This window comes from Naegleria lovaniensis (assembly GCF_003324165.1).
Source record: "Naegleria lovaniensis strain ATCC 30569 chromosome Unknown tig044, whole genome shotgun sequence".
Classification (NCBI taxonomy): Eukaryota; Heterolobosea; class Eutetramitea; order Acrasida; family Naegleriidae; genus Naegleria; species Naegleria lovaniensis.
This window is the reverse complement of record NW_025407866.1, coordinates 114,287-141,957: the sequence shown is the minus strand read 5'-3', so window position 1 is coordinate 141,957 and position 27,671 is coordinate 114,287. Positions and strand designations below refer to the sequence as shown.

General features: G+C 38.0%; 11 protein-coding genes across 11 annotated transcripts; 2 read left to right on the top strand and 9 right to left on the bottom strand.

Annotated features, from left to right (window-relative positions):
- Positions 1-325: 325 nt before the first annotated feature.
- On the bottom strand, positions 326-3,685 carry C9374_010625 (uncharacterized protein; the record flags this gene model as incomplete). Its single annotated transcript, XM_044686190.1, has 4 exons — positions 326-1,151; positions 1,250-1,457; positions 1,535-2,872; positions 2,950-3,685. The coding sequence occupies 4 exons, from the start codon at positions 3,683-3,685 to the stop codon at positions 326-328; spliced, it is 3,108 nt and encodes a 1,035-aa protein (XP_044543780.1).
- A 129-nt stretch (positions 3,686-3,814) lies between these two features.
- C9374_010624 (uncharacterized protein) lies at positions 3,815-5,206 on the bottom strand (the record flags this gene model as incomplete). The annotated part of the gene is made up of 1 exon (XM_044686189.1): positions 3,815-5,206. One exon carries the CDS (start codon positions 5,204-5,206, stop codon positions 3,815-3,817), a length of 1,392 nt encoding a protein of 463 aa, XP_044543779.1.
- Positions 5,207-5,977: 771 nt separating this feature from the next.
- On the bottom strand, positions 5,978-13,117 carry C9374_010623 (uncharacterized protein; the record flags this gene model as incomplete). Its single annotated transcript, XM_044686188.1, has 1 exon — positions 5,978-13,117. One exon carries the CDS (start codon positions 13,115-13,117, stop codon positions 5,978-5,980), a length of 7,140 nt encoding a protein of 2,379 aa, XP_044543778.1.
- Positions 13,118-13,298: 181 nt separating this feature from the next.
- Positions 13,299-14,957, bottom strand: C9374_010622 (uncharacterized protein; the record flags this gene model as incomplete). The annotated part of the gene is made up of 1 exon (XM_044686187.1): positions 13,299-14,957. One exon carries the CDS (start codon positions 14,955-14,957, stop codon positions 13,299-13,301), a length of 1,659 nt encoding a protein of 552 aa, XP_044543777.1.
- Positions 14,958-15,154: 197 nt separating this feature from the next.
- Positions 15,155-16,495, bottom strand: C9374_010621 (uncharacterized protein; the record flags this gene model as incomplete). Its single annotated transcript, XM_044686186.1, has 1 exon — positions 15,155-16,495. One exon carries the CDS (start codon positions 16,493-16,495, stop codon positions 15,155-15,157), a length of 1,341 nt encoding a protein of 446 aa, XP_044543776.1.
- Positions 16,496-16,902: 407 nt separating this feature from the next.
- Positions 16,903-18,894, bottom strand: C9374_010620 (uncharacterized protein; the record flags this gene model as incomplete). The annotated part of the gene is made up of 2 exons (XM_044686185.1): positions 16,903-18,601; positions 18,653-18,894. The coding sequence occupies 2 exons, from the start codon at positions 18,892-18,894 to the stop codon at positions 16,903-16,905; spliced, it is 1,941 nt and encodes a 646-aa protein (XP_044543775.1).
- Positions 18,895-19,018: 124 nt separating this feature from the next.
- Positions 19,019-20,656, bottom strand: C9374_010619 (uncharacterized protein; the record flags this gene model as incomplete). Its single annotated transcript, XM_044686183.1, has 1 exon — positions 19,019-20,656. One exon carries the CDS (start codon positions 20,654-20,656, stop codon positions 19,019-19,021), a length of 1,638 nt encoding a protein of 545 aa, XP_044543774.1.
- A 250-nt stretch (positions 20,657-20,906) lies between these two features.
- C9374_010618 (uncharacterized protein) lies at positions 20,907-23,438 on the bottom strand (the record flags this gene model as incomplete). Its single annotated transcript, XM_044686182.1, has 1 exon — positions 20,907-23,438. One exon carries the CDS (start codon positions 23,436-23,438, stop codon positions 20,907-20,909), a length of 2,532 nt encoding a protein of 843 aa, XP_044543773.1.
- A 1,522-nt stretch (positions 23,439-24,960) lies between these two features.
- Positions 24,961-25,925, top strand: C9374_010617 (uncharacterized protein; the record flags this gene model as incomplete). Its single annotated transcript, XM_044686181.1, has 3 exons — positions 24,961-25,378; positions 25,435-25,591; positions 25,637-25,925. 3 exons carry the CDS (start codon positions 24,961-24,963, stop codon positions 25,923-25,925), a joined length of 864 nt encoding a protein of 287 aa, XP_044543772.1.
- A 306-nt stretch (positions 25,926-26,231) lies between these two features.
- C9374_010616 (uncharacterized protein) lies at positions 26,232-26,540 on the top strand (the record flags this gene model as incomplete). The annotated part of the gene is made up of 1 exon (XM_044686180.1): positions 26,232-26,540. The coding sequence occupies one exon, from the start codon at positions 26,232-26,234 to the stop codon at positions 26,538-26,540; it is 309 nt and encodes a 102-aa protein (XP_044543771.1).
- A 117-nt stretch (positions 26,541-26,657) lies between these two features.
- C9374_010615 (uncharacterized protein) lies at positions 26,658-27,656 on the bottom strand (the record flags this gene model as incomplete). The annotated part of the gene is made up of 1 exon (XM_044686179.1): positions 26,658-27,656. One exon carries the CDS (start codon positions 27,654-27,656, stop codon positions 26,658-26,660), a length of 999 nt encoding a protein of 332 aa, XP_044543770.1.
- Positions 27,657-27,671: the final 15 nt, after the last annotated feature.

The following is a 27,671-nucleotide window of genomic DNA, read 5'->3' as shown; positions in this document are numbered from 1 at the left end:
TTCGACTTTTCTTTTCGAGACTAGTTGCGACAAGATCTTGTAACCTTGCTTTATCGAACTTTTCAAGACTCATTGTCACACATTTTTCGCAATTCATATCGTTTTTTTCCATTCTTCGGTGGTCATGAAATTTGAACGACAAACGTTGTGATTGATCACGCAAGCCAAACTGAACAAGGAGTTTGAATTGGCGTCCTTTTATTTTGTGGCTGTGTCATTGGGAAAGGGCTAAAACGCTTCATACAACGATAACGCAAGTTTTTAGCCGGGGCAGACTTACCTAGCGTCGTTGTTGAATGAGAACACACACTGTGGAGGGAATGTGTTACTTCTCACTTAAATTTTCAACTCCAATCCATTCCAACGCAAATACATTTGTTTTTCCACACAAACTTGCTCTCTTTTTCATCCACATGTATTTAGTTTCATTGGGAAGCAATAAAAAGCCATTCTCTTCAAAGTGATCCATTTCAAATCGAAGTGAGGATTTATCCAAAGTGTCTCGATACTGCTCTCCTGTCTTGATAAATAAGCGAGTGAAAAACGATGGAGCTTTAAAACACGTGATGGCTAATTTCACATGGCTTTGGGTTTCTTGTTCTATTTGAAGTTTCAGAGATGGTTTTGTCATTTTGTATACCTTCTTCAATTCACATAGGAAATGAACTGCTTGGAGAGTGTGTTGAATTCTTTCGTGTTGATGTGAATTATTGTTGGTTGGTCTAATTATTTCAATATCGAGAGAGCATTTTAAAAATCCCAAAGTCTTTTGTTGCAAAATTTCACGACTCAGTGGCAATGAATAAAGAATCTCACTTGCCATGTCATTGTTTGTGGAATTGAATGCCTTTTCGCAACACGATGGAAATTCAGAAATTTCTCTACTCCACAACTCTTGTCCATTCTCATACGAAAGCATTTGAATTTTCAAAAGTTTCAATTCAATCGAATTGTGTTGAAATGTAGAATCTGAAGTGAACCAAAAATCTAATTGTTCAGTAGCAGCGTGCTCATTGTCATGATGGTCCATGGTAATTGTGATCGCCGAACATGCAATGGAGAATAAATAGGGAGCAAAAAAGTCCTTACTGAAATACTGCAACAATTTCCACGTTCCATTCCATTCTAGAGAGGACCATGAATTACCAGGCCTGGCAATAATAATGTTTGAGAGTACATGCATGAATATCCGTGAAATATATGAAATGAATAGGATATTCCAAGAAATACTGAAAACTACTACACATACCAAATATCATTAAGCTGCCAATAGAGTGCTCCAGAGCAGATTTTTAATTGTCTTCTCCAATGTTCACATGCAGTTTTGATAGCAAGTGCTTGATTGACTTGAGATAAATAGACAAAATCTTGGAATGTTTTTGGAAATCGGAATTCTCTAGAAATGTGTTCAAGAATGCACTTGTTTCCAACATAGCTTCGTTGTCTTGACTCCATCACTGTTAAACATTGTCGTGAGAATATGAAAAGCATCTAATATGACCAACATGTTTTTACATGTACCAAAAATACGTACCTGGTGAAGTAATATTCAAATCTTGTTCATCACCCTCTTGTTCAATAATAAATTGAGCCAATGTTTCAAGACTTGGTAACGATTGAAAACCAAATTCTGAGCTAAATCTAGGTATGACTGTTAAATAATTTGAAAATGGCTTACCACCATGCCAAACAGCCCAATAATGTGCATCTCCTTGAGTTAAATCTTGAGGATTTCCATACTTCATAATTCCATTCGATGGAGAGCTTGGCCAAAAAGGTGGAGTATTAAATTTGGAAGAAGAAAACTCGTGTGAAACAACATGATAAATGGTATCATAGTAAAGCTTGTGGTAATCGACAACAAGTCGTTGTTTGCTTTCAGAATTGACACATTCAGGCCAACTCAAAAGCGCTTCCTCATTTTCATTATTTCCAGCAAAGAGAGCGATACATGGATGATGTTGTAAGTGTCGAAGTTGCTGAACCACTTCTATGCGGCAAGATTTCAAAAACAATTCATCTGATGGATATAATGAACAAGCAAACATGAAATCATGCCACAGCAAAATACCATATCGATCACAAAATTCATAGAAAAAGTCGTATTCGTAACATCCACCTCCCCATACGCGTAGCATGTTCATATGACAATCATGAGCACTCTTGATTAAATTGTGAATATGGTCTTTACCGTGAAAGCATCGACTTGGAAAACAATCGGAAGGAATCCAATTACTGCCTTTGCAGTAAATCGCACGATGATTCACTTTGAATTGGAATTTGTGACCATATTCGTCTTTTGAGGTATCGAGTTCAATTTTTCTTACTCCAAATAAAATCTGCTTTTCTTGGTTAAAGGGTTCATTATGGATGGCCACTTTGAAATGATATAGTGGTTGATTGCCATAGTCATTGGGATACCATAATTTCAAATTTCGAATGGATCCAATACTCAATGTGGCGATATACATGTCTTCCAATTCCGTGTCTTTTTCTAAATGGTCACACCATAGAGAATGGACATGAACTTTTTGATGTGAAGAGTCATCAATTATGGACACTTCCACTTGTCCAATAGCTTGCTTGATTCTTTCACAGCCATCAAAATTTTTGCAATAGAAATATAATTTGGCAGTGAGTGAAACATGTTCACAGGTTTCGTGATTTCCTGTCGTTCCCATGTCAGAAAAATCATGTTGATACAGAGCAATATCTTTCAAGAAAATTATCGTGTTAGCATTGATGGTTTGTGTCAGAGGTGACCACTGATTGTTCAAAGCACTGTGACTACGATTAAATCTCACCAAATAACAAGGCTTATGGATTCCAATAGATGCAAACGCAGGTCCCCAATCCCATCCCAATGCACATCCTAAATAATAACAAGTTAACATTCAATGAATATGATGCCACCATGACACGAGATCAACACACACACACTAGACGTACCTTCTTTTCTTAGAAAATTTCTTCCTCTCGTATCAAAGTCTCTGGTATAGGAAGGACATGGGATCTCATATGCTTGTTCTTTGAGATGTTTTTCAAGTCGCTTTCTCGATTCCACTATGGCTGATTTAAAATCAATCTCAATGTGCAGAGAGAGTTTTCCAGGGTGATCTTGTTGCAACCATTCAGAAATATCCAAAATATGATATTGAAACATGTTATCACAGGATCGTACCAATGTTCCATTCACTTTAATGTCGGCAACACAATCTAGTCCTTCCAAGACCAATAACCAAGACGCGTATGATATATTATTCTCTTGAACGTTATGGATGACACGATCCGATGATCCAATCTCGAACCATTGTTCCAAATCATCTATAATACATTCCATTTTCCAATCCGAATATCCGACCCATAATTGTTTTAATTCTTCAAATCGAACATAGGGATTATTCACTAATTGGTGTTCATAGAGAATGGAATGAACATTACATGGAATTTGCTTAATGGGAATTTTATGAAATTTCGATAATGATTGCTGATGATCATCATTACGCGGAAACACTTCATATTCATAGTCGGTTGTTTTCATGAGTTCTTTTCCATCTCGGAATTGAGTCAGTGACAGAAACCATTGAATATTTTGATTTTTAATTTTATGGATTGGTTGTTGGTGTTTCGCGTCGCTGTGTGAATCTTGTGCATGAAAAGAAGAAAGTGGAAGAATCTGCACCATTTTTTTTTAAGGTTGACTTTGGAAGACGTGACATTGATCATGGTTGAATATCTTTCAAAACACTAACTGTTGTTGAACTGGAGGTTACAGATAAATTAAATGTGGCACTATGTCCTTTTATTATGCAATCTATTGTCTTGCATTTTGAATCATATATTCCTTATTAATCAAGTGGTTGGACTTTTCGACCAATTGCAACAATTTGACAATATCGTGGGCCCACGAGTTCAATACGTCATTGTCTTCTCCATTTTGTACTTGCTTGAAAACAATAACACCTTGCAAACGATCCATCTTGGCATTAATGGTCTTGTTGGTGACCATTCTAGAGATGAATCCTTCAACTTCGTCTTCATTAAGGTACAAGAGTTCAGAAATGCGTTTGGTCTCAATTCTCGAATAGAATTGTGCAATTGTACGAATATTCTTCTCCACGACTCTACTGCGAAGGTCGGCATAGGTTTCAGGTGATTTGGCGAAGATTGGGTGATTCTTAATGATGGCCCCGAATTGGGCTTCGAATTGAGGCCAATTAATGACGCCACGGCTCACAAATTGTTTCAAGAGCATTCTGAAAGGTTGTAATTTTGGTTCTTCCAATTTCTTCTCCTCAAAGGTTCGATGCATGAGATCATGTTGCTCATTTCCATACTCAGCCAATACAATGTACAAGACCATGTGTTGCAAGATATTCATCCATTCGTCATCATTGGATTGAATGCTAGGTGTTGTGAAAATTTGTTGATAGGAACGGAAAATGTCCAAATATTGTTTCTTTTGAGAGTAGAATCGAATCATGAGTTCATAATAACGGATCTTTAAATCTTGATGATCCACTTCAGAAATACTCTTTTTAGTAATTTTCTTGGAGACAATGACTGCTCTCACATAATCTTGCTTTTCGAGACACAATCGAATCGATTCAAGAATAAAGTCAATCTTTTCTCTGATTGCCATGCTATTGATGGTTTCTACTTGTACATCTTGGAGAAGTGAGGCTGCTTCGGAAATGTTTCCTTCTTCCTCTCTGATTTTGGCAAGCATTCGAGTGACTCGAGCTCCCTCCAACTCTACAAAGATTTTACCTTCAGTGATTTTACGAATTGTATTGATGAGTTCAATCTTTCTTTCCTTGCTAGGTGTCAAGTCAATATATTTCATGGCTTCTTGAATCATTTTTTGGGTGGCTCCTCTCGATTGTGATCGTTTCTTTGCAAGAAGTGTCAATTGATCATTCAATTCATCCCAAGCTTGAACTTTGGCACACAAGGCCACAATATTCACTAGAACTTTGCTCAAATTTTCATAATCTTCAGAAAGACGAACGGTTTTTTCGAGAGCCAAGACTGGTTCCAAAGCTTGCTTGAGTGCAGAAATACCACCCTTTTCAATGGTTTGATTAGCTGCGGAAAGGGTCTGATCAGTTTGCTCGGAATAATCTACATCCATGTGCTTCTTTTTTCGTTCTTGATCGACTTCATTGGATGATGGATCTTCAGGGTCAAAGGTTGGTAATGGCATTTTGATAACTTCTTATTACAGTGATTCGAGCAATTGATATCAAGCTATTAGGAATGATGAGGTTTGGTAATTATTTAATTCAAGAGGATTGGTCTTGCTTGTTCCGAGAACGATGATGAAAAAGTGTGCACAACACCAATACAATTAATTTTTTTTTTTTGATGTAAAAGAATTATGGATTTAAATATTATTTTTAGCTTTCTATTCCTTTGCAACTAAATTGAGGTACTTGAAAGAATAAAAACAACCTCAAACTCATCAAGCTGGTTGTTTTGAGTTCAGAGTTGAATACTACTTTTTTGAGTCGAATACATGGATTATAGTAAGAACCGAAAGAAAAAACATGCTATTGCCAAATGAAACCAAACACAGCTGTTTGAATTCATGAATAGTATGAAAAACAAAAAGACGTTTGTCGTTCAAATTTCATGACCACCGAAGAATGGAAAAAAACGATATGAATTGCGAAAAATGTGTGACAATGAGTCTTGAAAAGTTCGATAAAGCAAGGTTACAAGATCTTGTCGCAACTAGTCTCGAAAAGAAAAGTCGAAAAAAAATGTTGTAACCTCGCAAGACTTGAGTGTTTTTCATTCTTTTAAAGACTCTGGTTGCATTCTGATCTTGATCAATTACCTGCTTCCCTTTCACACAAATTGTTGAGAGAGTTTGAAAATTTGTAATGATGCAAGTCCTCCAATTCTTTGTCATTGGTAAATTTACATCACTTCCTTTATTGTGTTAATAAACGGGAATCTTCTGCTCCAACTACTACTCGTTGAAGATTTGAACAAATTCAGTCTTAGATCGACCAAAACATTCAGGACAATACATTTCTTCGACATGGCTTGGAGGTGCCACAAAAGATCCAATGCTTGTGGCACGTGCAATGTAGGAATAGGTATGAGAACCTTCGTAGAGAATTCTAGCAAATGCTTCCACTCGTTCAGTTCTGATATTTTGATGCTCAAACCATCGACTCCAATATTTGGTCATGTCAGTAGTAGAATCATTCGATGTTAGATTGATATCTTTCAAATCTAAATGTTGAGATTCCAATTCTGGATTTACAGGTTCCAAGCCTGCTGGTAACTTGTCCATTAAGGCAATGTTATATCTTCGAGCCGTGTTGGTAAATGTGAGAGTGACACGAACAAGTTCACCAGATTTGATTTTCCATGAATTTCCATTCTTATCAAATGTGACATGCTCCTTGTGAGTAACTCCTTCATAGGCTCTATGGATTGAGAATCCTCGATCGAGAGCTGGTAGTGTTAAATTTTCAGGCGTATAACTGAGGGCAATTCGGTAATACAATCGTCCATCTCCAACTTTGGAAACGACCAATTCTTTGTTACAATTCAAATGTTGTTGTGGATCAATGACTTGTTCATCCATGTATTGTCTTGGAATAAGGGCCTTCACAGGTAACAATGTGGTCATTTTATCTTTGCATCTTCCTTTCCAAGTTTGAGGACCCAAATAAAGTGTTTCGTCTTGCTTGGTGGTGTCTACAAGCCATGTGTTCACAGTCATGTCAGGAATGTCCTTTTCAAACTCTCTGAAATAGTCAGTGACTGAAATCATACATGAGGCATTATCGATGGTGTTTCTCCATCTTCCATATGGATGGTTGTTTCTTTCTGCCAAAACACTTCTCAACAATTTTTGAATTAAATCACTCGACTCTTCTCTATCAATCTCCATGAGAGCAGACATGACATTGGCATTTGTTCTCACATCGGAATGCAACATGACCATCTTGGCTGTCTCATCATCTCGATACGAAGATATAAATTCAGCATAAACTCCAGAGTCAACAGTGACATTCTCTTTAAAATATGATTTCAAATGTTGCAGCCATTCGCTTGCAGAAAGACCTTTTTCGAACAGGAAGGAGAGGAAACCGGATCGTTCTTGGTTCTCCTCACTTGTTTCAATGGTTGAGCGATGCAATGCAACAGATAACCATGCTGCACAATCTGGACTCATTTTTCCAGTCAAATCATTCACGTCCTTGTAATGTGAAAGAAGTTTTTCACAACGATCCCTTACTTGTTTCTTTTCCTCGTCTGATTCCATGAGTAAAGAATAAACATAATAAGCAAAAGATTTGATCGTATCCTTGAGAACTTGTGGCCACAAGAATCCTAAAAAGAAGAGTGATTCAATACGTAAGAGAATTCTCTTCAATGATTCCAATACTGTACTTGGTATTTCATATCCATATTGTCGACATTTGGCAAAGCAAAGTGCCACGTGACAAGTCAAAAATGGATCTCCAATTAAGATGGTTTTCCAAACTGAAAATGAACCATCACTCTTTTGTCGGTCAAAGATCCTTTTCAATTCATCCTTTACGAATGAGTCAATTTCTTCTGCAGAGCTAATGTCCATTAATTTTTTCAACTGTTCTGGTGTGTAGAATTGTAAAATAATATCCTTCATACACACAATTCCAATAACTTTGCTTGCAATTTGTTCCGTGCACTCAAATGGATAGGTATACAAATAAATGAGAGAATCTGTGAGTGTTGAGAGAGCAGTGGTACTGGTGGAAAAGCTAACTTCTCCAAAGTGTGAAATGATTCGCTTCTTTGGAAGTGCAATGGGTTGAGCAATGACAGCACTCTTGTCTTGAATGTCTCCATACGTTGCAAATGCTTCAGTCGTAGCTGGTGTGAAAACGTTGATATCATTCTTAACAGCATCACTCCAACCAACCATATCATTCACTACTGATTCCTGTGCATCGGATGAGGAACAAGCTGGAACTGCTCTGATAACACGAATACCAACATTGATTCTTGCCTTTCCACATTTTTGAACTTGCACAGGAAGACGAACTTCCTTTCTTTCGAGGCCCTTCAAAACAACAGTAATTCCTCTCTTACGTTGTAGCTGATTCTTGTGGATCAATCTCAGATTGGTTGTGTGACAAACGAGTGCAACAGTTAGAGTTGCTGATGTTTGATTTTGCAAAACATAGGTCAAGTCACAAGCATCTCCGTAATTCAAAAAGCGAGGTAAGGATGGTCTGCAACTGAGTGGAAGGCATGTTGTAATTTTCGAGGAATTCACTCCAAATCGATCACTGGAAGCACTAGCCAGTGCAGTGACACGGAATCGAGTCAAGCTATCGGGAAGCTTGAAATCAATTTTCACTTTTCCTTCATGATCGGTTTGAGCAAATCCAACAAAATGAGCATCTGGTCGAAAATCTGTTCTGACATTGAACTCGTTTTGACGACCTTGCATTAAGGAGGCTGCCATTTCATGGTTCATATTCACACGCATGTTTTTGCATTCTCGTAAGCGACAATTCTTATGACACGAGCAACCACCGCATGTGGCCTCATACTCCTCACATCTTCGTGAACATTTGCAACTAGGCAGTACACTAGCTAAGGATATACCACCAAAAAACGAACACGACTTGCATTTGCTACAGCTGTCTGATTGGCACAGCACAGCATCCAGTTCTCCCGTCATATCCTCTAAAGAACAACCTCTGGAAAATGCCCCACCTCCTCTACCATCAAATGCTTGTTGCTGTCTTTGAGAGGCTTCGAATTGTTGTTGCAACTCCAATTCCCGTTGATTTTTTGGTGGATAATACCAATATCTCACCAATTCTCTATTGTTACGAAATTCAGCAGTACAGCTATTACTTGGCAACAAGGCAGTTAATGGATTTGAAATTTCGTGATTTGCCATGTCAAGAACTGCCTCATCCGCCACAATTAAACACACTTCACAATTCGATTGATTGGTTCCTTGCTTATCAGTGACAATGACTTCAACTGATGTTTCTGCGCCTGGTCCTACGACACTATGTTTTGGAATGATGGCAACATCCAATTCATGATGTTCTTTGGAGACGTTGAGTGTCAAGCGTCCTGTGGCATAGGTAGGACAAGAGCGGTTCTTATCATTCTCATCAATATATTGATCTTGACCATACAAATTAACAATAACTTCAATATTCGGTCTGTATTCTTTTCGAATAGGAACTGTCAATTGTGCATAACCAACGTTTGCCTTAATTTCGAAATATTCCTTTTTCACAAGTCCATTACAAGTGACAAACATGAATCCAAGAGAATCTCCAGAAAATGGGTTGGCAACATAAATTTTTGCTTCTTCACCAGGTAAATAGTGATCATTGTCGAACTTATCGCTCACCATATCCAGAGTCGAAGAATTGAGAGCAGCGTATCCTTTCGTTTGTAAATGACTCTTGAAGCCAAATTTTCGAATGGGAACGCTCGTACGGTTCACTCCACTCCTGAATCGTGGTATGCTTTCCTCACGAACTTCACACAAAATACCATATTCGGCATACGCTAAATCTTGAGTATCATTTTCCAATGAGAACGAATAAAGTAGTGGCTCTGTAGTAGAAACCAAACCGAATTCACGAATTGGTGTCACGCTATCCAATGTTTCATAACCAACCGATGAGGCGTCAAATTTTACAATTTTCACTTGGATTGGAATTCCAGCTTGAGGCTTTCCTTGAATGTTGGTAACAATGAAGAAACAATCAATTTTCTCATCTGCTTTCATGACCACTCTTTTAGTACATCGCACACCAACGTAATACTTGCATGCATGTACAGTCACAGAAGCTGATGTTCCATGTGTTTGTCGATTAATATCCTGCACATTGGATTTGCATGAAATTGTAAGAGGATATACAATTTGTTTTTCTGGATCCCATAATTGAGCCATTGTATAGCAGTTACCGTCTGAACCTGTTTGAGAGCTCACATATGCCGTTGGTTGAAGCTTGATCTTATCTTTCTTATTTAAATTGTAAAAATAGCAACAAGTTGATGAATTGGCAGATTCTTGGAAAGTATAATTGCTCCATCCCTCAGGTGTGAAACTTGTAACTTTGGCATCCAAGTTCGACGTTACTCTTGCTGAGCTGAGTGCAGAACCACTGTAATAGTTTGCTTCAGTCTTGAAAACTATTTGATCCCCGATAAAGTTATTGGTTTTCAATGAGGAGGGAATGACCGAACTTTGTACATTGTATTCGGGTGTTCTAAATTCTTCTACTGAAAATCTTGAATAAAAAGTGTATCCATTGCAGATGAAGCGAATGCTGTGCGCTCCAAGATTGACATTGTCAGGAAGTTGTACATCCAAAGAAAACGTTCCATTCTCAGTAGTTTCAAATTTTCCTTCAGCATAGGATACATTGAGGCTATCATTGATGACATAGGAAACATTGCAGTTTCGAGGATTTCCAACAGAGTATGTTCCAAACAGGTCACTGCTCTTGTCATTATTAAAATCAATAGTTCTAAAATATCCTTTCACATGAAGAGTTTCCTTTGGTTTGTAGAGTCCTCGATCGGTAATAATGTGTGAGGTGAGGTAGGATGTACGAGCTGAAACGATCGCTATCTGTGGTTGTATCAAAATGACGCTATCAGTGTCAGTTTTGACGATCAATCTTGAATAATACATTGCTCCATGGACAGGAGTCAAGTATCCAATACCATTCTCATTCGTGGTTGCCTCCTCACTCATAAATTTAACTTCTACGCCAACCTGTCCGTAATACTGAGGTGAATATTTGAAATTAAGAGAAGCATTTGGAACAGGCTTACCAGTTCTGAAATCGGTCACGAATACAGAAACTTTGTCATCACCTGTGACTCTGAAAATTTCAACGCAAAGATTGCTTACTTGAATCCACTTTAAAACATAATGAGTATAGGACTTGAAGATCAAACTTGTGTCTTTTGGTTTGTACTGCACTAAGAGTTGACCAGTTTTTTGTGTAGTATTTTGAAGGTATGGAGATAGGGAAAGTTGAGTTGAAGCAACTTTGTCCTTTTCAAAATTGACAGGTTTCACCTTTTCATCTAAAACCATCTTTCCGATTGATATTGGTTTTTTGGGATACCAATTAAAATATTCATAGTTATTGGAACTATATGTGTTTTGTTGCTTGAGTTTTGGAATGGTTGATTCCACATAGAATTCCTCTGGATCTATTTGATTGATCACAACATGAGTTTCTGGAATATTGACAGAGTCAAAATACAGGAATGGGTCATTATTGTCAAACAAAGATGGAGGTAATATCGAATTCTGAGGAAGTGTGTCATGAACTGTTTTTCCCTGTCCACTAATTTCAAATGTCGTCACATAATCACTCTCTAATTCTTGTCCATAAATATCTGGTAAACCTTTCTTAATAATTACAGTGTATTTCTCTCTGGGTTTCGTGTCACCTTGTATTGAGATATAGGTTCCATTTCTAGTCACTCTCATTTGTTCAATAGAAGGCTCCACACTGATAAAGTCTTCTATATTCTTGAACTTTTCTAAATCGATAGGGTTCGAAAAATAGAAGCTAAATGATGAACCTGGATAAATGTTACTTCCAAAGATTTTGTCAAATATACTCTTCTTTGGATAATAATCAGTAACTTTCATTTTTCCATGTCCATAAAAATAATAGGTAAAGGGAGAAGTTGAAGGTCTTGGTCCTTCTAACGATGGAATACCTTCCTTAATGGTCGCGAGAATTTTTTCTCCAAGTCCTATCTTTGGATAGCCCTTTCCAGCGTTAAAGGTATCATTGTCGATCAATAACTTGATCCAAAAGTGTCTCTTCGAAGTTGCACTGTGGTTCTTTAAGACACTCATATACATGCTGTACACCTGTTTGAATTTTTTCTTAAATTCCAAATCTTGCAATGTCTGTTCTATCAGTTTGAGATCTGTAAATAATTCGAAAGAAATGGCAGTTCCACGGGACAGTAGTGACGACGTTTGAACTGTTATAAAGTTGAGCACTTGTTGCGGATCGATATCTTGATCAAATTCAAGGTAGCAAAAAGGAACTTGAGAAATTGGAAATGATCCATATGGAACAAATCTGGAAAGTTGCATCGTTTGCGTTTTGAAACTCACTTCGAAAGTGCTTTCCAACACTTGGCCATAAATACTCTTGGTTTTTTCTTGCAAGACTCTGTATGTGAATGACGAGGATCGGTCAAATCTAAACTTTGGTTGGAATAGCAATGATTTTGTACCAATCCATTTCCATTTTCCTTCCTTGATATTCTCAGTGACAGGAACAATTTCTACAAAATTAATGGCCTCAAATGGTAATGGCTCTGCATCAAACTCTTCGATCATATCATGGCTAAAGGTTATACAAATGAAAGGAACAGAGCGCAATTCTGTTTGAGTGTTGTCACCGGGCACAGCTCTGACAATCTTGAATTTCTCTTTCGATAGTTTGTCACGTTTATGGTCACGAACAATGTGACCCACAGATTCCATTGGTACAGTATTTTCATCGTCATGATCATTTCGAGGAGGAAATTCTACTTGTTTTTTCACTTCATTTAAACCTGGTTCAGGAGGTTTCAATGAATCCTCTCTCATCAAGAAATGTAGAGCAATTTCATCTTGCTCTTCCGTTGATGATTGTTTGGAATTTGATTCATCCGATTTCAAGAGCTGAGAGAGAAGTTGTTCCAAACTCTCCTCATCCAAATCTTCAATATCTAGTACCGTAGATGATTCCAACGAAGAAGAAGTTGCCGTTTCTTGATGATCAGCAAATTGATCTTGGATCCTATTACAATGATCCAAAGATGTATGATGAATATGATCATCATCATCCACAAATCCAGCCTCTTCTTTCAACATGGCCAGAAGAACATCTGCCTGATCAGCCTTCCGACAATGCAATTTGACCGTTTGAAACGAATTCAGTTCCTTGGCATCTTGCTCTGTAAAGATTTCTTCCAATGAGAGAGAACATTCAGGAGGTAAAGTCGAAATTTGTTGTTGTTGTTGATGCTGTTGTTGTTGTTGTTGTTCGGTGGTATCGGATGGTATGTTGCTGGACGTTGCAGAAGAAGATGAAATCATGATGAAATGGATTTAATTTTTTGATTGGATTGCAACTGTTGTTGGAGGAAATGTTCAAAAACATCCAAGTTCATTGTTCACACAAAAAAAGGAAAAAGATGTCACTATGTGTGACCACTCGATCCTCATTGGTCCTCATCATCATTTAGATTTTTAGATCTTGGTCATACCGAGGCAATGATTAGTGGAGGACGTGTCTTGTTTTACAATTTTCAACAAGTTCTGATACACATTTCAAGACATGGAGAGGATTTTGTGAAAATTCCAGCGGTTCCTTAAACAATTTAAATTCCAATTCTTTGAGTAGATCAATTAATTCGTGCCACGTGGTGAATCGTTCGTTCAGTTCGTTCACTGAGAAGAGTTGGAAAAATAATTGATTATGTAACACGACATGATCCGAAGTGACATTCCATTCTGCAATGTTTGGATTAAAAGCACACGACCAAGTATGAGGTTCATACACACTTGTACGTTTTTTTGAACCATAATCATTGGAAGGGTCGGATTGAGAATTCATGACTGAGAATTCTCCTTCAAATCCAAAAAAATATTCCCTTAAAAAGTTCATCACTTCATTTCCAACTAAATGACTCCATTTCAACTCAAATTCATATCGTTTTCTCAAAAAGAGATCTCGTTGTGTCAATTTACTTAATTTCTTCAAATCTTCAAAGAAGCTCATTCGAATCTCTGGGAATGCTTTCAACACGTTCGAACATGAAACATCCGACGAACTTGGAACTTGATCCTGTGCCTCAATAAATCTCTCAACAGCACTCACCAACACATTTTCATTTCCAACCACATCGACCGTTTTAAATACCAAATTCAATGCACTTCTCATCGATGGATCAAAATCACATGAAATTTGTAATCGTCCTCTCTGTTTCTTATGTTCCAAATAATTCTCAACACCCAACGGTTTCATCATGAACATTTCCAAATTTCCAAAAAGTGTCTTGTAACTCGAATCAGAAATTTCATTCAAAAACGAATACAAACATGGAATGGTATTAAGGGAACCTTCTTTTCTCACAAAAAAGATGAACATGAATCGAGTGTCTGGTGTGAACAATTCAAGAGGACCATCCACATATAAATGATCACGATCTGTCAATTGTTCAATATAGTGGAATTGTTCAGGTGATGAAAATTGAAGCAGCACATTGGGAATGGTTAAAAACGTTTTGAGAAATTCAGAGCTTCGTTTGGTTTTGGTGTAAATTGGATTTTTGTAAACTTGTGACAATGTTTTCGTGGAATATAATAATTCTATCATGGACGACGTGGAATGAGAAGTGTTTGCTTCCTCTTCATGATGAGAGAGATTTTGAAAGAATTCTTCATTTTCTTCATCTTCCAAAGTCATGACAAATTGAGGAGAAGGCATTGGATGATTTCCATGTGAATGCACGTGCACATAGGTATGAATAGAAGGATAGAAACGAATTTGAGCTTTACAACGATACTTTTTAGAATGCATGACACATTGATAGATGGAACAAAGAATTCGAGAATGATTTTCCATCATGGTATCTTCATCATTACGTGAATGAAAATTCAATTCACTCCATGTAAACATTTCATCCAAATTCGAACATTTCACATAAACATGTCCTCCGAAAGAGAGGTGTTCTCGTTGACCTGTGAGAAGTGGAGAAATGTATCGAGAAGGAATGACGTTCTCGTTCGATTTTAAAGGAATGATTTTTGTTTGGAGAGTGTGATGAGTTGTGGATGAAATGATTTGAGGAATGTGTAATTGACGTAAATGAGAGGCAAAGCAATTGGAGTTAATTCCGCTACTAGTCGTGTGACTAGATGAAATGTTGTACATTTTGTTTCTGGATCAAGTGAGTGGACTTTCTGTTAGATTTTATTTTGTACAATTTCCTTTTTAAATTAGTAAGGCAAAAAACCACTCCACATATTAATGAAAAAAATCGCAACAACGATGAGCACAACAAAAATAAGTCAATGAGAGAGACAAGGTATGAAAGCACTTGTTGGAAGACCTGTTTCAAACGCTCTTTATTAAAAAAGAAGATTACAAGAATTCGCTAATACGAGGATCAAACTGACGACCATCAACCATCCAAAACTTCCAAAATTAATACCACAAGCACCATTCACAGCTCTACCAAATACGGTATTGAAATTTGAGCTCGTAGCAAGTAGCTTTCCATTGTACGAAAGTGTCAAGATGTACCATCGATCCGCAACTTTTGGCATACATTCAACACTTGCACTTCCTGAGGTCGAAGTAATTACACAACTAATGTCATTATTCACAGTATTCAAATTGCTATAAAAGGACTCCACTTTCACGAGACGAGGATCTAATTCGGGTGTGATACTATTGTCAGAATCTCTAATTTGATATTGGACTGTAAAATTATATCCTGTCTTGAATGAATTGGATGGAACTGTGATCGAACCATATTGTCCAATTTGATACACATAAAAAGAAGGAGAATTGAATGATTGTGACGATCCATAAATTCCAGCATTTGGAGTATATGTCAATGACAGAGTCATGTATCCAGTACTCGTTGGTGTATAGGTCACACTTCCTTTACCGTTTACAATGCCTGTACTTGAGGATGAGCCGGATTGACAATTGGTACATTGTAAAGTACCTTGTTGCCAATCATCAGCATTACCTAATCGATTTCTCAATTCAGTATACATGGTGATTGATTTTCCAAGGTAAACTCTTCCATTTTGATGATAGGTGTATGAAGAAGTGTAAGGAGGAGTGACACAACTCATTTGAACATTGAATCGAATGGCAGAACTAAAGACAGCATTGGAAGAACGAACTAACATGTACATGCCAACTGGGTCCTGAAAACGAAAGGCTGGATAAGGATCACTGATGCAGGAAACTTGAGCCGTACCGCTTGGAATACTCTTATACGTCGAATAGGAAAATTGTTGATTACTGACAGCCTTGTTCTTGTTATTTTCATCAACCAAATAATAGGTAAAGCCATTGTTGTTGGTATCAATGATATTGACCAAACCAATGCCAGGAGCTTGATCGGAAGAGCATGTAATCGATGAGGCCACCACATAGGTACTAGCTGGTATGGATTTTGGACAAACAGGATCCACATTGCAATTGCAAGTAGGACAAGAACAAGATTGTCTTGGTTGTTGGAAGGAGGCCATGGCTTCAGTAGTTTGTTGTGCGGACGGAATCATGATATGACCCATTTCATCATCACGTGTGAAATTTGTAATAGAAAAAGCAACCACGGGTATGTGAACAGTTTCTTCTTGAGAGAAGGCAAGCACATGAGTGACGACCAATAAGATCATCAGCAGCAGGAGAGCAACAAGGTTTCTGAGATGGAACGATGTGTGGGCCATATTTTTTTGTGATGAGATGTCAAGACCAATGATTTCTTACCATTCTTGGTGACGTGAAGTTTTTAGGAATGGCCTGAGGTGCGAAATGGTAGGCTGAGACTTTATAAACGTGTGAAAATCAGCGAAAACGGCTAAATGGTTTTTCATGATAGTTGTAATGGAAAGATGGTTCATTCGTATCTACAACTTATCGAGCCACCAAGCGGATTGTTGTCAGAGATGTTCTGCTGTGAGCCACACTAAAAAACATGAATTTGGTTCAATCAAAATCCAAGAGGGTGCTTGTTGAAATTTTTGATGGTTTTCCTCGAGTCGTTGATGGATTATCTCGTTGATTATTGTGAAATGATATTTTCTCGAAGTGGTAATTGTCCAGCTGATATTGTTTCACCTAGTACAGAATGAAATTACCTATTTTTTGGTGTCTTGTTTGCCATAAAAGGTTCAGTTGAATCTATCTCTTCCTGAGCTTGTGATTCCCCTGATTCCAAATTACCTGACATTTCGTCGTCATCACTATTTGCATTTCTAATAAATTCCGGTGCAACAGAGAATTTTGATGCATTTTGTTCAAAGTTACAAATTATAACATGACGGTCCAGCTTTTTGCTTGGTGCAACATCAGATGTTGTGAGATAAACAATTCTATCTTTTTTCGTTAATTTAGCAGTTTTCTTGCATCCAGAGCACAAACGATAGAAGTCACACACTGTCACTTCACCATTTTCCATTTTCATTCGATTAGAGTGGGTTATTGGTGGACGTTCATCCTCTGCATTGACTTCATGCTTCTTTCGTTTTTTCTTTACGATATCTTCCCAAAGCAGTCTCAAATTTTGTTTGTCTCCATTACAGTATTGAGTATAAGACATGTGAGAAACATGAATGAAAACATGCGAACCATCCAAGTTGTATGCATAGAAATCTATTAACTGATGATCGTCATGACAAATCATAAGTGTTCCTCGGGTAATCTTTTGGAGTTGATAGACCCCTCTATGTGGGCGTTGTTGATGTACAATCTTCGTAACCTCAATGTCACAACTAACGCCGTCTATACTCTTAAGGAGCATTGACACAGGTGAGCTATGAGTTGCATTGGTGAAAGGTTTTAAAAAAAGCAACTCCAAAGCTCTTCGTTTGGTTTGTTTGTCTGTGATAAGAAACTGTATCAAGGAAGTACAATCCTGAACACATGTTAAGCACGCATAGATGGCACTTCTTGCTATGGGGCAAGGTGCATCAAAGCTATCCAATTCAGTATCCTCTTCAGGGTTTGACATCTTGACCAAAAGGCCTGACTCTAACCATGGTGTTATTGAGGTTGCAGAGCAAATGATGCTCTTGTTCAAGTATACACTAACTGAAATATCTTGGAAAGAAAAATTCCTTGCTTTCGAATTATTTGGGGAAGTTAATTCATACCGTTCAATAAATTTCTTCATTCTCTGAATATAATAATCTTTAACCTTATTATTGAAATTCTCTTTTGACGAAAGCATCCATAAAAGTAGTCTTGGAATCCCTCCAGTTTCGAATTGATAATCAGCAAGTTGTTCCAGTGAGGGAGGTGATTTTATCATTTTACAATGAATTGCCAAATCCATGTGAGCCTTGAACTCGTTGGAGGTGTATGGTGAGATTACAATTCCAGATGACTGTTTTGAGGCATCAGGAAAAACATCGAGTGGCAATCCAAAAAATGATTGAGAGGACAGAGCACCAATAAAGACACCGTTTGTTAAATCACCACTTGTCTGAAATGTGTTGAAATATTCCAGCAGCATTGTATTCTTTTGAGTTCTCAAGTTTGTTAAAAAGACATTCCATTGATCTATAGCAACAAGAACTCTTGATTCATGTTGCGAATAGAGTGTTTTGAGAAGCTCTTGAATTTGAGCAATTCTGCTCGAGGAAGGGTTGAAAGTGTAGGTTGGATTATCTTTCAAGAAATGTGAAACATATCTTTCTGATATTGAATTAGAACCAAACAGCCAATACAAGACAACCCATCCTTTTTTGTGGCAATAATTGGAAATGAAAAAAAGTAATGAAGATTTTCCAGTACCAGGAGAACCAAAGAGAGCCTTTCCAAGATCGGATATTCTAATTAGAATTTCATGAATATTGGCATTCAATCTTATGATTGAAACATACCTAGGACTGTCTGTTTCCACTTGGTCAATGTATTCCATGAGATCTATTGCCTCCTTACGGAGAAGAAAATAAAAACCATCTTCGTGCTTAATCATTTCGGCTGGGTAGCCTTGCCAGAACAGACTGTTTTTGAAAACACATGTGCGGTTAACAAATTTTCTTCTTTCCTCTTGAGTATATCCCTCTAGCAAGTCCTCTAACGAAATAGTTGGTTCCGAAGTGTGTAAAACATGCTTGTCCATAGAGGTGTTTGGTTAATCGATCCAATTTTTTTTGAATTGTGGATCGGTTAAATTTGGCGGTTCTGCAAACAATTACGCAAATATTTGTTATCTGCAGAGGATAAAGTTTATTTCAGTCTTATTTTCAAAAGTCGAGAGGATTGTTGCCAGAGACGCTCGACTGTGAGGCACATCCAAAAACATGATCATCCGATGATGTTGCAAGATTGGAAGAGTCACTGGCAGAATTCATGGATGGAATCGATTTTATCACTCGTTCTACTTGTAATTTGTGTCTTTCAACTTCGTTGGATGCTTTGAATTTTGGTCGATCAGGATTTGAAGCTTCTCGAGTCTCTTCAGGCGGTAAATGTAATTTTTCAATGTACATTTTTCGTTTCTTGAGCTTGAATGCATAATTGAGAGTTTCTGGTGTGAAATTATATGTCAGTGAATTCATCTTGAATAACTTCTTGATATAAAAGAGTCCACTATATTCCTTAAATTCCCATTCGCTCACGTCTAGGCCAGCTCCTGTAAAACTATCAATGGAGAGTGATAAATCTGACAATTGTTCGAGTTCATTAAGAAGGGAAGGTGAAACTGAATTAATGGAAGCCTTAGGAATTGTACAAACACAAACGGAAAGGCTGGAACGAAGAAGAGCTTTGAGTTGTGACAAAAATTTGAGCATGTATCGGAATTGAGTTGTCTTGCTGTCATCACCACTATAGAATAGGGAACCCAGTGATTGCAGACCAATTCTAACAACAGCTCTACTCGAAATTTCATTACTCGTGTTGGCAGCATTTGTGTAGTGTGTCTTACTTGCAGAAATTATTTTGGCAATTTTTCGCAATAATTCATCATAAAACACACCAATTTTCTCATCAAAAATTTCATCCTTTTCAAACAGAACATGAAGCCCATCTAAATTGGCTTTGATAATTTCAGGTTGCATGGTCTTACTCAAATCATATTCGCTGCACAACACTGTACCAACCACTCCACTCTTTTCTCCTGAGGATGCACTTGCAGAGGTTGAAGATCGTTGTTGTTTCAATTTCATTTGCTGTTCTACATAGTCTTGATACCTCCATGCAATTTTAAGTTCACTATTTGTGGAATCTTGTGTCGTCGAAGGTTGTGTGTGAGAGGTTGCGGTAACAGAAGTACTTGATGAAAAAGAAGTAGCTCCAATTTTTCTATTCAATCGGTCCATAATACTGTTGGGTGTGTTAGTTGTTGATGTTGTTGTGCTAATCTCGGAATTTTGTGATGATTCGCTTGGAGTTGACAATTTGGATGTAGCATTCGAAGAAGTGGAACTATTCAAAGAATTTGTCAGAGATTGATCCTTCTCTTGTTCCTTTTCTTCTAATTCAGCCTTGTATCGAGAATAATTAAAAGCAAAATACGAGGAGAGTGACGGATGGAGACTGGATAATACTTCGGTTCCATGTCCTCCATTACCACTACCACTTGATAATGAACTCACACCTGCAGAATATTGTATCTGATTAAATAATCCACACGCTATGGAATGTCTATTGGTCATTCCTTCCGATAGGAAATACCTCATCAAATGTTGGCAATATTCACTAAAACGATCCTCTTCAATCAAGACCAAGCTTCCCAATGGAAATCCTCCTCCAATAATTCCATCCAAATCATGAAGTCCTGATGATACCAACAATTGTCCATTGTGCACGGAAGGCTTCGTTCCGAGAGGGAGTTGTTTTTGAAGGGATGCTCCTTTTCGAACAAAAGTTGTTTTCTTCATTTTTTTAGGTGTCGTTTTGAGTTTTGGTTAACCCATAATTTGAACGGATGCAATTTCCAAAGTCTCGCTCTTGTGAGTGTTTGATAGAACAGTTGGATGTCGTGAAAATGACACACGGAACGAGATGATGAGACTTCAATTTTCTAAACCCAGTTCACTTTGATTGTCCAAGCTGGACGTGAAAAGAACTTGTTCGACAAAGTCTGACTGCACGTGTTGTTGTTGTATTCAAATATATTGAAAGCAACTTTTACTTGAAAGAGGTGATGGATTTTGCTAAGGCTTGAGCTGGCGTGTTTGGTGTTGCTTCTACCATTTTGTCTTTCTTATCCAAATCATAGTCTACCAAATCCACAAATGTCTTGATATACTCGTCAACATTCTCTTCTTGTTTTCGTTCCTTAATCAATCGAGCAGCACCTGCAACTCGGCTCTTGTATTTGATAATGTCACTTGGTGATAACTTGAAACCACCAACTTCGAACATTTGTCGTAAATAATCACGTGCTTTTTCAACATAACCTTCATCGACGAGCTTGAACACCATGTGCTTGTATGCTTGGTATGTGGGTATTATTCCTTTTTCTTTCATTTCATCAAAAAGAGCCATTGCTTTTTCTGTTCGTTTCGCCCTACAATACATCCTCACTAACAGTGCATAGGAAATACTGTCTGGAACGAGTTGATGCTCTTGGTAGGTCCTTGCAAAGAATTCTTCTGCTCGTGTAATCCGAAGTGCGTTTGTAAAAACTCCAAGCAATGCATTCATTGAATAGTTATTCACAGGTAAATTACTTTCTTTCATCTTTTCGAAAACTGCTAAGGCGTCAACAATATTTTGATTTTGTTCTTTTGTGAGATTACTATTTCCTTTCACTTGTTGAGCAACACTGTAGCAACTTAGGACAGAAACGTAGGTGTGTTCTGTTGGTTTGATACCACAATCTTTCATCTTTTTCAAAACTTTTTTCATTTTGGAAACATCTCCGTCGTCGGCACATGCATTAATCAATGAATTGATCGTGTAAATATCAGGCTTGTAACCTTGCACTTCCATTCGATCGGCCATTTCGAATGCTTTGTGGCGAAGATCCTTTCGTTTCGAGAATGCCTTAATGATAGAATTGAAAGTTGCCTCCGATGGCTCAGCCATCATTTGTTCTTCCAATCTTCTAAAGAGCATCATTGCTTTCTCAGCTTGTCCCTTAATGGCACATGCATCGATCATGACAGTGAGAGTGACTTCATCATGAGGAACACCATACACCATTCCCATGGCCATGTAATGATTCCATGCTCTCTCTACGTCTCCCTTATCAATACAGCCTTTGATGAGATCTGTGTGGAGGACTGTATCGGTTGGAAGGTTATGAGAACGCATCAACTCTACCATTTGGAAAGCTTCATCGAGCTTGCCTGCCTTGACCATGGCGTGAACGACAATACTATAGGGAACCACATTGGGACTAATTTGATATTCATGTTGCATTTCTCGAAGGTATCCATATGCTTTTTTGTATTCTCCTTGTGCAGCACATGCTTGCATGACAGCACAAAATGTGTGCTCAGTTGGAATCAAGTACAATTCGTCATTCATGTGGCTATTATCACTCAATAGTGATGCTTTTCGTTTCTGTATGATTAATTCGAGTTCAGACTTGGAAGGTCCCAGATTTTTCAACTTTTCAAAGGTTTTTTCAGCAAATTCTAATTTACCCTGAATGGCTTGACATCGAATAAGATAATTAAAGTTTTTGAGAGTGAGAGGTTTGGATTTGAAAAATAATTCTGGATCTGTCTCTTCGGATAACATTTTCAATTTTTCAAGCTGTAAAAAGGTACTGGTTGGAGTTAAAAGCGCTGTGGTCAACTTGGTAAAACTACGATCATCAGTAAAATAAATATCGAATAATCCGTCTGGAGTTTCTTCAAATCGTAATCTGTTTCGAATATTCTCTGGCACAATTTTTCCTTCTTTCCACAATTTGATTAATCTTGGAGACTTGAATGGAACAAGTGTCTCTGGCTTGTCTGGATCAAATTTGTGAGTATCTAGTGTTTTCTCTGCAAGTTCTGTTGGTGTTAGGGATTTGGAAGGTTTCTTTGAAAATCGTTCTTGAAGGGTCTGGTTGGGTGCTTCCATCAATGAGAGGTGTTGCCTATCTATTTGTGGTGAGGAAGATACCTCTTCTGGTCTCCTTGTAGATTCAAGTTTTTGTTTGATAATTTCTTCGTCTCTCGCTTTACTTGTAGGAGCAGCTCTCTTCCTCTGCTTTTGCCTGTTTGTTGCAGATTCTGTCTTGTCTTGTGCTATAAGCTCACCCATTGCCATTTCCAGAGCTTCACGTTGATGCGGAGCGATATTTGTTGGTACCGATGATAATCCCAAATGTTTGTGCAACTTTTCCCTATCCGATAAATCTCCCAAATTTTTCAATTCGTCTTCTTCATTCTCTCTGTTGAGTGTAATGATCGGAGTGTTTTTGCGTTCATAAACTTTCTTAGAAGTAACGGGTGATGATGATTTAATTGTTGTTTTTTTGGTCATTGCTGAACCATAGAGTCCACCTCCTTCATACTGGGAACTTGATGAGTACCCATTCCATAAATTTATATGAAAATTCTTGGCAGTATTCCGATAACAAAAACTTTCGTTACCCAACCACAAATGATTATTAGAATTGTTCAAAAATGTATGATGATGATGTGTATACTTCGACCCATTCAACAATTTGCTGCGGGTCATGGCCGAAGAGGGAGCCAATATTTGATGTTTCAGCATTTTTTTGAAGTTGAATTGGCATTCACCTAAAAGCCATTCAGTTCTACAATTGTAGAGTTGAGTCAATGCAGAACACCTGATAACTTTAGACCGATAAGAAAAAAGAATTCGCGGTCTGCAGGACTCGAACCTGCGCGGGTCGCCCCATTTGATTTCAAGTCAAACGCCTTAAGACCACTCGGCCAAGACCGCTGCCATAATATGTAAAGCATTTCTGAAAGTGAACTAGCTATTCTTGGAAAACGGGCAAGCAACAAAGCGTTCCTTTAGTTTTTTGCGCGTAAACTTCACGAGTTAATTACATGTGGCAAATAAAAATCCAATCAAAATTAGATGATTACAATTGAATGTTAAAGAGTACCTGCTCATGAAAAAGAATGTATGAGAACATGACAACCTTTCCAATTTAAAAGAAATAGAAGCTCCAATCGAAACTTTCTTTGTTCACTCAGTTCCTTTTACAGACTTCTTGCTGTTGTTGTTCCAGTTTGATTCAAATACAGCTTGTTGCACGCAGTCTCGAACACCAAAGGTCTCCAAAAGACCACACAAGCCTCTAGCAAAGGAAATTTTTCGTTTGACGTGCACAGAAAAAGTAATGACGAGCATGTAAGAAATATAAATGTTGACAGCGCCAACATTACGAGCACAAAAACAGAACGTGTGACCTGTGAAACTCACAAAACAAGCATGTGCAGAGAAGAGACCATCACAAAACAAGAAGCGCGGGCCATTTTACTGACAAAACGTGAGATGTGAAGCAGAGAATTACAAAACAAGAGAGAAGAGACCATCACAAAACGAGACATGGCAAGAAAACTACAACAAAACAAGCAACGACTACACGAATAATCTAATGGCTTTGTGTTGTTCACAACTATCAATCTACAACCAATAGGAGCAACTCCTCTTTTCCGATACAAATTTCTGCTCACGAAACTACTTTCATCAAGGAATTTCAGACGATACACCGGCACTTTTTCAAGAAGCTCTGCCATACCACAAACGTAATGGATGTACTTTGTGATGTTTTCTGGTGTATATTTCAATCTGCTCTTATAACAAGCATTCTTGAAAGAATTACCTAGTTGCTTCAACACTCGACTCACCCATGTGGTGCTGTAATCGTAACCATGTTTTTGTAATTCATTTACATATTCATCCAGTGTAGACAATGGTTTTACCATTGACACTTTGTTCACAATAAGTACTGCCTTTACCACGTCCTTTAAATCATACTTGAATTGACGAACACCACCAACATTAGCTTGCACGTTTTCTTCAATTCTGTTTTTCCAATAAAACACAGTGCTTGGTGAGCATCCCCAAGCTTTTGCAACCTGTCTGAAAGAGAATATTTTCAGGCCTGCCACCATTACCTTCTTGCTGTGGTAGTAACCAACCACAACTCGCTTCCTTGGTTTGCTTCTACTTTCGTGTGTTGTCATGTGAATTTTTCACAAAGTGGCGCCATAAACAACCGTTAAACTAAAAATCAAAATTTAATAAAATCTAAAAAAAAATGGCCACTCAATCACAAGTAGCATTTGTTACTGACTTTGGTGGTTTGAATGTTTATCCAGCCATTGACAATCAAATTATATATCCAACAAACACACCTCAAAAACAATCAACAACATTTACGCAAAGCAACACCAGTAATACACCAATGAACAATTCTCAAGTACCACCTTTTTCAAATTCTCAACAATCTACGTTTGTTTATAATTTTACTCCCTCTACACCTAACACAACTAACAATTCCTATTCTTGCTATTGCAGCGGATGCCATCAGAAAGGCCACAACCGAGCAAAGTGTACAAACCCGCCCTGCGATGGAAGTTGTACTAAAGAGGACTGTTCAGTCAAAAAAAAACGCAAAAAGGAAGCAGCAACAGCTCAGCGAGAAGAGAATGAAAGAAAAAACAAGAGAAGACGCAGTTCAAAAATGATGCATCCTTGAAACCATCTTCCAATTCAAAATGGACACACGTAGCCAAAGCAGCACAAGAAACTACCGGTCTAAACGGTCCCCAATTCCTTTCCGCGATTGTAGGACAAATCAAAGATCACATTCAACCCAAATGCAACAATCAACCTCCCAAACGAAAAATTAGCGAAATATCTTGCGATGATGTCCAAAGTTTTGCAGTGTAAGTATGTTGATGTCTTCATTGTCTTTCAATTAACAACATTAGATCCCAATCATCATCAAGCACTGTAGATATTACTGATGATTTTGCGGAAATTGAAGAGATGTTTGAACAACAACCATCGTCTCCTCCTCCGATACCGAACTTGAACAACGATGTGATTGCATATGAGCTTGAGAGGTTGCGAAAAGAAAATGCAGAGATGAAACAGCAAATTCAAGCACTGCGTGAAAGTTTAGATTGTGTTTATTCGTTTATAAATAATGCGGGAAAAGGATTTGCAGTTTTTGCTGATAAATTTAAAACGTTAAAAAATCCTTGCAACAATCAATAAATTTAATTTATTTTAATTATTATTTAAATTGGTGATGGAGTAATTGATTTAGAGACCTTCAACGTGCGATGCCATGAATTTCATCATGACCAAATCGGATTAACAAAACGGGAGGCTTTGCGTGGTCTTTTGGAGACCTTTGGTGTTCGAGACTGCGTGCAACAAGCTGTAATTTATCACAAAAACAAAGACCCACACACGTACGAGGACAAGGAATTGCGTTCATGCTTCGTCTTTGCATCTCCTGATTCATTCTCATAGCGGCACAATTTCCATTTTGAAAATTACCTCCTGCCAAATAAAAAAATGCAAGACCAAGAAATGTCATCTGACAGCAGCAAATATCCCAACAGCAACAATGATTCGCCACTCGTGGCCACATCTGCACAATCTCTCTCTGGAACCGCTCTCAACAACAACCAATCTTCCACCACATCTAGTCAAGCATTACTTCCTCCTTCCTCATCATCATCGCTAAAAACTCAACAAACAACATGTTGTTCGCCAGCAGACAAAAACTTTGTATTGGCGGCAATTGAACCCACGACGACCTCGAGGACATACCTTTTAGCACCTTACACCTTACACTTTAGTGCCGTTTGCAATGGCACGTAGTCCCAAAAAGGAGATACAAATAGCACTTAACACTGGAGTGCCAAATGCAAACAGCACCTGACACTTGAGTGCCAAATATCATCAGCACTTGTCCGATTTATTTTTTTTAATTATTTATTAAAAATTAGCAGATTTGCGACCGAACTTCGTGGCTTGCTCAATGTGAAATGCAAAGGAGCGACCTGGCTCAAAAGAAATTGCTTGAGAGCTTCGGGTCACAATTTGATCAGTTCTCGCTGTACAACCATCATCCACTTCGTCCAACACGTCATTTGAAGATGATGATGAGTACTCAGATTCTGAATCTGTAATAATTTTGCTCTTACGGGATGTTGTTCGAGTTGTTGCTCCTTTTTTCTTCTTTGCCTTTGGTTCTTCGACTTTTTCTTCTTCTTCCGACGTCACTTCAACAATTTCACCATCTCCCACTTCTTGAAAATCTTCGTCTTCAATTACATCATCAGCTTCCTGACCGGCGAACTCTTCCAATGCTGTGCGTTGGTCTGTTTTCAATCCTTCTAAAAAGTTTTCAAGAGCGTCAATAGGAGCGGTGTTTGTTGGAATCAAGCCTCTTGACACTGTGTCAGCAGGCCTGGAATCGAAAGGGTCGGCTCTTTTTCTCTTCTCGTTTCTCTTCTTCCTTCCTTGCTTGGTGTTGTCAGCATATGAAAGTGGCACATTTTCATTCAGGCCCAATAATTTAATGACGCCTGTAACATCCTCTCGGAGCATCATTTCAATTTCTACGATTGCATTACCATCATAAGTGGGTACTCCTGTAGCATTTAACACTTCTTGGACGTTGGTGTTTCTTGGTAGATTATTCTCCACAGCACTTGTTGCAAGTAACAATTTAACAATATGCGACTGCCGCCACCAATCACACCACGACTTCACACCTGGACAATAAAGTTCAATTGCATCAAGAATGGTTGTTATTGCTTTCTCAGACCTAAACTTCTCAATATCACTGGCCAAACCTTCCACTCTCGTCCGTACAGCTTCTTCAACTGGGATAACCTTTACCATCCGTTTCACACTTCTCTTGAAGTGAATAAAACAACCAGATGCCAATTGTTCAACAACTTCTTTACCAGCACTTCCAAATTTCTCCATAAAAGCCTCCCGTAA